We start from the raw sequence: 11,938 nt of genomic DNA on the forward strand, positions 1-11,938 counted from the left end.
GAAGACCATGGCATGTTTTTCTAACCTTTCTCCTGAGCATTCTAGCTGGTTAAGTGAATTAGGATCGTGAACTTAGGGTGTACAATCCAATTTCGCGGATATGCCACCCCGCACCCTCTGGGTGGCCAGAATTGGCGAGAAGGGTGCTGAACTCTGTAATTTAATTGCCCTTTTTTTAAAGACAGGGTCTCGCTATACAGTGCGTACAGCAGTTTTGTGCATGTAGTGAAATGAGAAAGAAAGTTGTGATAGATGTGTTTAGACAGGGCTCTTTATACTGGGGAGTCTGAGGTCAGGTGGAGAAGCTAGTGGATGTGTCAAGGGTGTGTCTGAGCATTTTGGGTGCCCTGCCCAGCTCAAGGTTTTGCTCATCACCCTTGCCATTCTTGACATTTTGTATCAGAAGGTTTTCTCTGTGAGGACTGACCTGTTCTTTGTGGTTAGCAGGATCCTGAGCGGGTGACACTGCCGGATGACCCTAGCACACACACACACACACACACACACCCCAGTTCCACCCATCAGAAATGACACCAGACTTTGCCTAATGTGCTCCAAGAGACAAAATTGTCCTGACTGAAAACCAGTGACCTAATGTTTGCCACAGACAAAACCGGACATAAATGAATTCCCTGATAGGTCTGTCATGGAACAGATTAATTTTTTTTTTTGTAATGTTATAGCAGAAATGACTTTCACAAAATTAAAATGAATTCTCAATATAAATATAAAGGAATGATTATAGTTTTAAAAGCTCAATTCTAGCCTGTAATCCCAGCACCTGGGAGGCTGAGGCAGGATGATCATTGTGATTTTGAGACCAGCATGAGCTACAAAGTAAGCTCAAGGCTAGCCTGAACTGTATAGTGAGACCCTGCCTCAAAAAGACAAAAATAAATACACAATTCTAAAACAAATGTAACAAAAGCAAATTAACAAAAAGATGAACATAGTAGGCAGGGATGTAGCTCAGTGGTGTAAGTGCCTGCATGGCAAGCAGGAGATCCTGAGTTTGATTCCCCGTACCAAAAATAAATGAATAGCCATAGAGAAGAACACATGGAGGGCTGGCGAGATGGCTCAGTGGTCTAAAGCACCTACTTAGAACAAGCTTAGCAAAGCACAGGGACTGCGGTTCAATCCCCCAGCACCACATGTCAGCCAGCCCCGCCCCCTGGTGGGCTGAGCTGGCCACACACACACACAAATAAATAAAAAGTTTAAAAAAAAAAAAAAAAAAGAACACATGGAAATTAAAATGAGGGCCAGCCAAATAACTCAGTGGATTAAAGCACGACACCTGTAATCCCAGCTCTTTGGGACGCTGAGTACAGGGTGGATTACTATGATTCTGAGCTATGTAGTGAGACATTGTAGACGCTTACTGTAAAAAAAAAAAAAAGTGAAATTAAAGCAGGGGGCTGGTCAGATACAGCAGACTAAAGTGCCTGCTTAGGCAGAGTGCAGCAGCCAGGGTTTGATCCTGGTGTGCCATACCGTCCCTGCCCCCAGGGCATGCTGAGAGGGGACTAAGACTGAGAGTTTGTAATCCCAGTGTTTAGGAGGCCAAGAACAGGAGAATCACTATGAGTCCGGTCTACTTAGTGAGACCCTGTAGATCTTGTACTAAATACATTTAAAAAGAAAGAAAGAAAGAAAACATTAGGGCCTGGGATAGCTCAGGGCCATAAACGCCTCCCTAACAAGTACAAGATCCCCAGTCCTGAGTTCGATCCCTGGTACTGGAAAAAATAAATACAATTCAATAAGATGTGGAATATAGTATTTTAAGTTAAATATTCATAATTTACATAATTCTGATTTATTAACCTCAGCAAATAATAATTTTTCAAGTCAACCATAATAAATACTAAATTGAGTTGAGGGTGTAGCTCACTGGTAGAGCCCTTTCCTAGTGTGTGCAAGGCCCTGGGTTTAATCCCCAGCACCTCAAAAAATAAACACAACTGAAAATGTGTGTGCCCTTTAGTTCTCCTTTTTAGACTTTATGCTACAAAGTAGACTGTTAAAACAGAAGTGTGTGTAGTTTAGGAAGAGGGCTGTGATCAACAATCGGTGTGCCCATTCGGAAGACTGTAGTCATACAGTAGAATGCAGCTGATCCAAAATGAGCTTGCCTGGTTCTGACCTGGAAAATGGCCACAACATATAAAGTGAACAAAGTCACATGGTGATGTGTTCTTTTTTTTTTTTTTTTTTTTTTAAGAAAAAGTTCTATCCCAAGCCTAGGGATATATAGCTTAGAGAGGTATAAAGCAATGTGGAAGGGACTGCAAGGATCAACAGCAGAACCCCATGACTGGACTAAGACAAGGAGTCCTTCCCTAGGAAGAGGCTGCTGAACAGACTAAGCAGTTGTCCATCACAGAAGCCTTGAAATTGATGAGAATGAGCCAGAGGCATTTTGAAGCAGTCACAGCTACATTTATGTCTGTGATTTCAGCTACATCTGACCTTTGAAGATGTTGCCATTTACTTCTCGGAGCAAGAATGGCAGGACCTAGAGATATGGCAAAAGGAGCTTTACAAGGGTGTCATGAGGACCAATTATGAGACTCTTGTCTCTCTAGGTAAGATGCATTCGGAGTTAGGGTAAGTCGTGGAAGCAGGTCCCTCGGGAAGTCTCATTGCTAGGTGCTCCAGTTTGTCAGGTAGCAAGATTCAGGCTTGTTACACCTGTTCTTTTGTTAATACTTCTGTACACATTACCATTCCTTACTCCAGTGTGGAGGTCGTCACTCAGACCTTTTTTTTTTTTTTTTTAATTAGTGCAGGGCCTCACTGTGCAGCTCAGAATTGTAGTGATCCTCCCATTGTCAGCCTCCCCAGCGCTGGGATTACAGGCACGCATCACCACACCTAGTCTCGGTGGAGTGCGGGGTGTATGTAGTGCCAGGGATTGAACCCAGGTCCCTGCACTTGCCTAAGCAGGCACTTAGTCTGCTGAGCTATCTCGCTGGCCTACTCAGGACTGTTCGAGATAGCATGTAATGTCCGTGGTGAGAGGTTGCTCAGTACATTTCAAGACTTGCATGACAGCTTACTCTTGGCATACCTGGCTCTTCCCATGAAGTGCCTGCGTGTCTGCCTGGTTCATTTATGTGTTCGTGCATTGGTCCTTCTGCATGCTAGGCCAGCGCTCTGCTGTTGAGTTCCAGCTCCAGCACTGTCTGTGTGTCTTTAGCCTATGAATGGCCCCGCACGTGGCTTTCCAGTGGGTTAAAGACTTACAGAAGCCAAAGGTGAGGCCCGGGATGTGCCCTACAGTAGATCACTGTCCTAGCATGTTTGAGGCCCTGGGTTCAATCACTGGGAACCACTCCTGTCCCCCAACCGCAAAAAAGAAAAGCAGCTAATCTTCTTCCCTGAAGTGAGAATTGGGAAGGAGTCCCATAAGTACCTAAGAGGATGACTCTATGCTTATGATAATAAATGTTCTTTTAGGTTTTATATTTCTTTCTTCTCTTCGGGGGGGTGTTGTCATGGCCCACTGGGAAAATGCTATATAACTGAGCCACCCCACCCAGCCCTTGAAAACTCCAGCTAGTCCAAGAAGCGGGTAAGAAAGGACGAATGGTGAGTGGGCCCTGCTTCATTCTTACCTGACACTTAGTCAAAAGCAGCTCTTTTTGTTTTGGTTCATAAAGTAGTTTCTTACACTCTAAATGTAGTGGAAACACCTGTTTCTTGGCTCATTGAGTTTAGTTAGTATTAATTGCTATGAAACATGAGACATTAGACCATGTGTATTAGTCCCTCTTTTCTCTTTTTTCACCATCTCTCGAGTTTTTGATGGCTTTTTATGCTTCTATTGGTTTCATAATGTAAAATAGTGCGCGTAAACTTGTAGCTCATGTTCTGTCGTTTGTACATCCCTCAGCTCTGCCCATGTGCAAAGATAAGGTGATGACTCTTCTTCCCTTACACTGCAACTGCAAGTTTATAAAACTAGTATTCTGTGTTTCGTTGCCAGTTCAGTTTTCCAGATCCTATATATGGATTGTTTTAAAATATGTAATCTAAAACATTGCGTTATTTTCACTGTTACCAAAGAATCAGATAATGTAATTAAATGTATACAGATCCTAGCACATGGAGGCTGAGGCAGGAGTGTCACTGTGAATTCAAGACCAGCCTTGACTACGTAAGCAAGTTCCAGAGTAGCCTGTATTACATAGTCTCTGTCTCACACACACACACACAAAAAAAAAAAAAACTAAGAAAAACATTTATATAGAAAAATAGTAATTCGATGTCATTAACCCTGTGTCATCCCCCTCTGGTGTCCCAAGCATTAAGGTAGAGTGGAGCCCCCCTTTTCATGCTCAGGAGTTGGTCAAAATCATGCCGCATTTAAATTTGCTCACTGTTGGGCTGTGACTTTAGATTTGGATTTTTCACTGCTTCCCTTCTCCTCTCATCTGTGGCCTGATTATCCATCACAGTCAGTTACGAGGACCTTTTCACCTCCTGTCAGTTCTCCTCGAATCAGTCTGTCCAAAAGAATTCCAGCGAAAACTCCGGTAGGACTTTTTATGACCTTTAATCTTACCTTAAAGAACATGGAGGAAGCTGGGCATGCACAGCTGTAATCCCAACCCTCAGGAGGCCGAGGTAGGAGGGTTGCTGCAAGGTTAAGGCCAGACTGGGCTGTAAAGTGAGTTCAGTGAAGGCCAGCCTGCACTGCACAGTGAAAGCCTGCCAAAATGACCAACAAAACAAACCACACCATGGAGGAAAGGACCATGAGCCGTCAAGAACCCTCTGGGAACGAGAGAGAACATGCCTATGCTGTTAGGTGGCATGACTTCCCGTGTTAGAGATGGGAGGTGTCTGTTGCGCCGGAGTTGTCAGGGTGTGAGGCGGAGGCACCCGCCAGTGAGCACAGCTGAAGGAGGCGTGGTGATGGTGCAAACACTCCTGCTGCAGTGCAGCCGGGCCAGCAAGTGAGAGACCAGACGGGCTGGGACGGGCCACCCTTCCCACTGCCTCCACTGAATGACTGCAAGCTTTGTTTTTAAAATGGAGACATCCTGGGCACATAATTTGTTACAGAATAATATGGCGTGGTTCATACAAAATACAAGTGCAGGGAGCTAGCTCAGCAGCCTGTACCACCAAAAAAAAAAAAAAAATTGACAAAATTCAAAGCCAGGAACAAAATATGTATATGTGTCAAAAAACAAAACAAAAACAGACAGCTGGAGAGATAGCTCAGCAGTCTAAAGCACTTGCTTAGACAAGCTCAGGCAAGCGCAGGGGGGACGGGATTCGATTCCAGCACCACTTGCCACGCCAGCCCTGCCCCCAGGGCAGTCTTAGCTGGTCACACAAAGAAAAAAAAGGGGGACCAGCCAGGGACATGCCATGCCAGCCCTGCCTCCAGGGCCTGCTGAGACTAGGAAGACAACAATATGCAATGTATTAATTATTGTAACTGTCATACTAACCTGTTTTGAAACTGTTACACTGCTATTTTATCTTTTTTTCTCATTAAAATGAATAAATAAATACAAAAAATGACTGATGGGCAGAGGATATAGCTCACTGGCATAAGTGCCTGCCTGGCAAGTGCAAGGTCCCAAGTTCGATCTCTGGTACTGCAAAATAAATAAATAAATAAAGAGGATATAGCTCACTGGCATAAGTGCCTGCCTGGCAAGTGCAAGGTCCCAAGTTCGATCTCTGGTACTGCAAAATAAATAAATAAATAAATAAAATGCCAAAAATAAAAAGACTGGGCATGGTGGTGCACAGCTGTAATCCTAGCGCTTCGGAGGCTGACAACAGGAGAATCACTGTAAGTCTGATCTACATAGTGAGACCCTGTAGACCCTGCAGACCCTGTACCAAATACATAAAAATGAAATAAAACCAGACATTGGACTGGACTGTGTCTTAGTGGTAGTTTGGTATGCACAGGTCCTGGGTTCATGCTCCTGCAGTACAAAAACATAAGAGCACACATGGGAATGTGAAACAGTAATTCAGGGCAGTGGTTACCTCTGGAGAGAGACTCCACATTTAGGAGCTCCAGTTGGGCTCTGTGTCTTGTCCTTAAAAAGCCTGCAGCAAGTTTGTCAGCATGCTAAGATTTGACAGTTACACAGCACTGAGGTTTTTGTATATTGTTTTCCTTTTCTTTGTATTAGAAATGTTTTTATCTATGCAATTTTTTTTTTTTTTTTTTTTGGCAGAACCGGGGATTGAACTCAGGCCCTTGCGCTTGCCAGAGAATGTATTAGAAATGTTTTTAATAAAAATTATTTTTAAAAATCTGTTGGACATAATTTTTGCCTGAGTTAACTTCATTTAAAACTGTCCCCTACCCTACCCTGGCTGGACATGTTAGTGCACCCCTGTAATCTCAGCACTTGGGAGGCTGAGGCAGGAGGATCGTCATGAGTTTGAGGCCAGCCTGGGCTACACAGCAAGGCCTTGACAGCGAATGAGGGCAGGGTGGCGCATGCCTGTAATCCCATAGCTTGGGAGGCTGAAAACAGGAGGATCATTATAAGTCTAATTTGTGTGGTGAGACCCTGTAGACCCTGTACTAAATACATTATTTAAAAAAGCTTGAATAAATCAAATATTACTCAGAAGATGTGGCTTAAATGAACATTAATAACATTGAAAGCCAGATGTGGTGACACATAGCTGTAATCCCAGCACAAGGGAGGCTGAGAAAGGGGATCGATGCAAGTCTGTGGCCAACCTGAGCTATATCATAGGGAGTTCAAGGCCAGCCTGAAGGACAGATCCTGTTGCAAAACAAAAATAAATAAGAATATTGAAGCCCTTGCCATTTTGCTTTTGGATGGTGTCCAACATTACTAGGAACATGGGGGCTACAGTCCCATAGCAAAGCCAGTCTGGGACCCAGATGGACGAGGAAGTACTGTTAGGTGGCTGGGCAGTTCTACTTCCCTTTCCATAAACCTGTAACCTGTTTGTTGACAAATAATGGCCTAGAGATAGATGGGCTTTGAAAACTCAGAAACTACTTAATGTCCTTTAAATATAGCGCCCGAGGAGACCTAACTGTCCCATCGGACTTCTCTGTGCAGATGGCGCGCTTCCTAAACCGGAGCTCATTTCCTGGATTGAGCAGGGGAGAGAGCCCTTCAGGAGCTGGGGACCATCGCAGTGCCCAGGAAACACGGTTCTCTCCTCCGCTGACCTGCATTTTGCTCCAGGTATTGAGGGGCAGCTGGCTGGGGGTAAGTACTAAGCAATGAGGGTCTACTACCAGGACATCAGATTCCTAGTGTCCCTCCTCTGATCTTGACGTCGTGTTCGGCAGGGCTGAGGCTTCGTGTCTGAGATTGTAGACAAAGCCAGTGGAGCAAGGCAGGCAGGAACGTGGGTTCTACAGAACAAGTGTCCATTCTGCCTTTCTGGGTGACGCTGGGCAGCTTATTGTCCCTGTCAGTGTTCAGTTCCTGGAGTAGAGACGGAAGATGGGACACAGCAGGATTAAACAGGCTTCATGTGTGCGGTGTTACAGGGTTCCCTGTGCACGGCACTCAGGATGGAAGCTGTTCTTGGTAGTGGGTAGGAAAGAGCAGCAGCAGGGGCAGTTTGGCCCTCTGTGACTGAAGTGCCTTCTCTTATCTGGTGATAATCATCTATCTGAACATTCAAACATCAACTGTCCCCTTCTGCTTCTTGTCATGATGGGAGAGTCTCACACTTTGGCGTTCCTGAAACTCGGTATTAAATTATTGAATGTAAAGGTCCAACATGAGTATTCTCCTAAGAAATCTTGTCTGTGTATAACTGCTGCTTTCTAGAGAGGAAAGGATTTGGGGAGGCTTTGCTGCCTTTTTTTTTTTTAGAAATTGCTGGGTGGCCTGGGGAGATAGATCAGTAGAATAAGTGCTTGCCTGGTAAGCGCAGGGTCCTGAATTCAATCCCCAGTACTGCAAAAAGAAAAGAAAAATTGCTAGGCATGGTGGTACACAACCTATAATCCCCACACCCAGGAAGGGAGGCCGAGGCAGGAAGATCCTTGGGAGTTCGACACCAGCCTGGCTACAGAGTGAGCTCAAGGTCAGCCTGAGCTGCATAGTGAGACCCTGTCTCAAAAAGACAAAAAAAAATTCCATTGATTTTTTCCGGAAAGTTTTGTTAAAACATTGATTAGGCATGGAGTGGGGCTCAGTGGTCAAGTATATATCTGAGGTTCATTCATTACAATTTTTTAAAAATTGGAAATAGGGGGGTAGGGAGGACTGGAGCTGAGCTTTGCTGCCTGGTCGCAGAGGGCCTAGAAGCACGGGTGGCAGAGCCGGTATTTGGGCCCTGTGAGGGATATACCTGTGGCTCTAGGTGCATCTTACGTAAAACAAGGCTAGTCTGGTGGGAGGCCTTCGCAGTGCCAGCAGTTACGTGTGTGCTGCTGCCCTGTCTGTGTGGACGAGCAGCCAGAAGCCTTGTGTTCCACAGAGGCTGCACGGTGAGCGCACGGCACCTGAGCCCAGGCCTGTGACGCCAGAGCTCACGGCAGAGTGCTGGCACTGTGCTTTCCTCTCTGGTGTTGTGCGATAGGCCTGCTCGCCTTATTTTCAGGAGACTCTCACCAGATTAATTTTGACATGCAACAGAAGCACGCTGCGAGCTTGGGGAGTTTGCTGGAAACAGGCCACGCCCTGGTAGAGACCACTTTTGTGGTGACTATCTTTAGTCATTGGATAGAAAGGCAGACAAACTGAATTTTTATTTTTGATTTCAGGAAACCTGCAAGCTGTGAAATGGAGAGAACCTAAATGCCATTTCCCATTAGGTGCTCTTCAGAGCCACTCTTCCTTTGGATCCAAGCTCTTAGGAGAAAGGCCAGACCCAGGCCTTACCCCCGTGAGCCTGAAGAGACAAATCACCCGGGTCCTGGCTGCAGTGACCACCAGCCCTGCCCAAAGAGAGGGGATCCCAGGCCACAGTGCCCCAGGCCTGAGGGAAGCCCCCTCCTGGAAAAGCATCCAGCACCCTGGCCCTGCCTGCAGGGAGAGCTTCTGGGAGAAGAACCCCTTAGTAAGGTACCAGAGGAGCCACTCCAAGGACCTGTCACCTAGGGACGGGACATGGCAGAGGTTGGACAAGCGCGCGGAGGCACAGCTGCTGCGGAGGGCCCAGGGGCACCTGCAGGGCGGGGAGTGTGGGCAAAGCTTTCACCTGCAGCGCTGTTCGCAGAGAAAGCTGGGTGTCCACGTGAGCAGGAGCCCGTTCCAGTGCCCGCAGTGCAAGCCGTGCTTCCGTCAGGAGCAGCTCCTGCTGGGGCAGGAGGGGGAGAAGCCTTTGCACCCCCGGCAGTGCAGCGAGGGCCTGGCCGCACCGTGTGCGCTAGTTGAGCACACACAGCTCCGTGCCGGAGAGCAGCCTTTCTCACGCACCCCGGGCGGCAGGAGCTTCGGCCTGCGGAGCACACTGAGCACCCACACACGGGGCCACTGCGGGGCGCAGCCGTTCTCCTGCGGCGTGTGTGGCCGGGGTTTTGTGCACCGCTGCAAGCTCCATGAGCACCTACGTGTGCACAGCGGGGAGCGGCCCTTCTCGTGCCCCGAGTGCGGCAAGTGCTTCCGCCTCAAGGGCATCCTGAAGGCGCACCAGCGCACTCACAGCGCCGAGCGACCCTTCGCATGCCCGCAGTGTGCCAAGGGCTTTGCACGCCAGTCCAAGCTCACCGAGCACTTGCGTGTGCACAGCGGCGAGCGGCCCTTCCGCTGCCCCGAGTGCGGCAAGTGCTTCCGCCTCAAGGGCATCCTGAAGGCGCACCAGCTGCAGCACCGCGGGGAGATGCCCTTCTCCTGCGCGTGCGGCAAGGGCTTCGCCAAGCAGTCGAAGCTCACCGAGCACATCCGCACGCACACCGGAGAGAAGCCCTTCCAGTGCCCCGCGTGTGATAAGCGCTTCCGCCTGAAGGCGCAACTGCTCAGCCACCAGGGCCTGCACACGGGCGAGAGGCCCTTCCGCTGCCCCGAGTGTGACAAGAACTTTCGGGAGAGGGGACACATGCGGAGGCATCAGCGCATCCACAGGCCAGAGAGGCCCTTTTCCTGTGCGGACTGCGGGAAGGGCTTCCTCTATAAGTCCAAGCTGGTGGAGCATGTCAGGGTGCACACGAAGGCCTGTCGGGTCCCCAGCGAGTCTGACCTTCAGAAAAGGCGTAGCCAGCTGTTCGCCATGATCGAGGCTGACTGGAGCTGAGGCTGGCTGCATGGTAGTAAAGAGCAGAGCTGGTCTGGAATCCGAAGCCCACGGGCAGCCCCACGGTACGGACTGGAGGCCAGAGGCCCTTCTTTGGCAAGAGTGTATTATAAATTGGGAATACCAAGGACAATTCTGTTGCCTATCCATTGATTAAAAAAAAAAAAATTCCTCCACCATCTTGGGCCGTTTTGACCCAGTGCTAGGCTAGCTCTAAAATGCCAGCTCGAGTGAAAGCCTGAGGAAACTCCTCGGTTCCGTTCTCAAAGCTGAAAGGGTAGGACTGGCTCTTAAAGCCGCGTGAGCTTTGTTTCTTTTCAGCGGGTAAGCCTACACTGTGGGTTAAGTACGGTGAATTTTGTTTCTGGGCTGGCCTGAAATGCTCATGCGCCTGGTTTGGATTCATTTATTTTGAAGTACAGATGAATTCCCTGAATCTTTATGCCAATGCAGTTTCTCAGCAGACTCCATAGTGCCTTTACGTAGGACCCCCTAAGAAAGTGGTAATTTTAGCAAAATGTGGCTAATGTGGCTTGAAGAAACAAAGAATTGAGTGTGCCAGGAGGTATGGAGCCTGCAGGAGGGTGGCACGTTGCATCAGGAGTGGAGAGTTGGTATTTTCAAAACAGAGATGCTGCCTGCTGCCCTGTGTGAATGAGACTCCTAGAGTGAATTAGCTGCCCACTAAAGGCTGACGTAATACACAGTAACAAAGCTGAAGCTTAATCAGGAAGCATTTGGGCAACCACAGTTTAAAAGTAGGGAGTTTCCAGGCAGATGTTAATAAGTCAGTGCCTTAGTTACTTTCTTATTGTTAGGGAAAAAATATAACCCCAAGTTAAAGGTGGAAAGGTTTGCTATAGCCCAGTTTGTGTGCGCTTCAGTCCATAGTTGGCTGGCTCTAGGTCCCCCACGGCAGAGGGCACAGCGGAGGAGAAGCAGTCTGTGGCAGGGTGGGCAGGAAGCAGCCACTCTTCATTCCCTTTCTAGCCCATCCAGGCTGCAGGACTGTTGGCTAGTGCCACCTGCTCCAGGGTGGGTCTTCCCTCTTCAAGCAGCCCACTCTCTCCACCCCCGGAACTAGGCTGAGCCCATCAATGGGCTGATTCAGTGTCACCTGTGATCCAATTTCAGATTCCCAAGATGGCTGACCTGGAGTCCTGAGCTATGACAGAGAATGAGATTATCCGTAGACTGTAATAGACATCATTATTATTTGTCTTTTTGAGACAGGGTCTCGCTATGCAGTTCTGGATGGCCTTGAGCTTACTTTGTAGCTCAGCCTGCTCTTGAACTCACAAAAATGCTCCTGCTTCAGCCTCTGACTGCAGGATTACCCGGCTTATTCTAAAACAATGTTTAATGAATCATTTTCTCTAGAACACTAGCTTCAGAGATATTTTGCAGCCAAAGAATTACATGGTCAATTACATAAAGATCCTAATTACATTACCCACTGCTGCATTCTGAATATGAAGTTAGACAAAGATTATCAAACCTTTGAAGAAAACTTTTTTGCTTTTGCTTGATCTCAGGGCCTTTATACAGAGCTACAGTTCCAGCTCCTTTACTTTTTTTTTATTTTAGGGTCTCACTAAATTGCCACGGCTGGGCTCAAACTCCAGTCTCAGCCTTCCCAGTAGCTGGATGTGGCATATGCAACAGATTGTATAATTCAGAATAAGAGCAAAGTGTGTGTGTGTGTGTGTGTGTG

The 11,938-nt window shown here is 47.6% G+C and overlaps 1 protein-coding gene across 2 annotated transcripts in view; it reads left to right on the forward strand.

Annotated features, from left to right (window-relative positions):
• The window catches only part of Znf786 (zinc finger protein 786), an 11,131-nt gene extending 739 nt beyond the window's left edge, over positions 1–10,392 (forward strand). Inside the window, exons 2-4 of one of the 2 annotated variants that reach the window (XM_023712806.1) lie at positions 2,465–2,591; positions 7,089–7,241; positions 8,756–10,392. In XM_023712806.1, coding sequence (XP_023568574.1) covers positions 2,465–2,591; positions 7,089–7,241; positions 8,756–10,224 — 1,749 coding nt within the window. In that variant the 3' untranslated portion in view covers positions 10,225–10,392. The remainder of the gene's footprint in view (positions 1–2,464; positions 2,592–7,088; positions 7,242–8,755) is intronic. The other variant, XM_023712807.1, reaches the window with a different exon arrangement.
• Positions 10,393–11,938: the final 1,546 nt, after the last annotated feature.

This window comes from Octodon degus, unplaced genomic scaffold (assembly GCF_000260255.1).
Source record: "Octodon degus isolate 3935 unplaced genomic scaffold, OctDeg1.0 scaffold00027, whole genome shotgun sequence".
In the NCBI taxonomy this organism is placed as follows: domain Eukaryota; kingdom Metazoa; phylum Chordata; class Mammalia; order Rodentia; family Octodontidae; genus Octodon; species Octodon degus.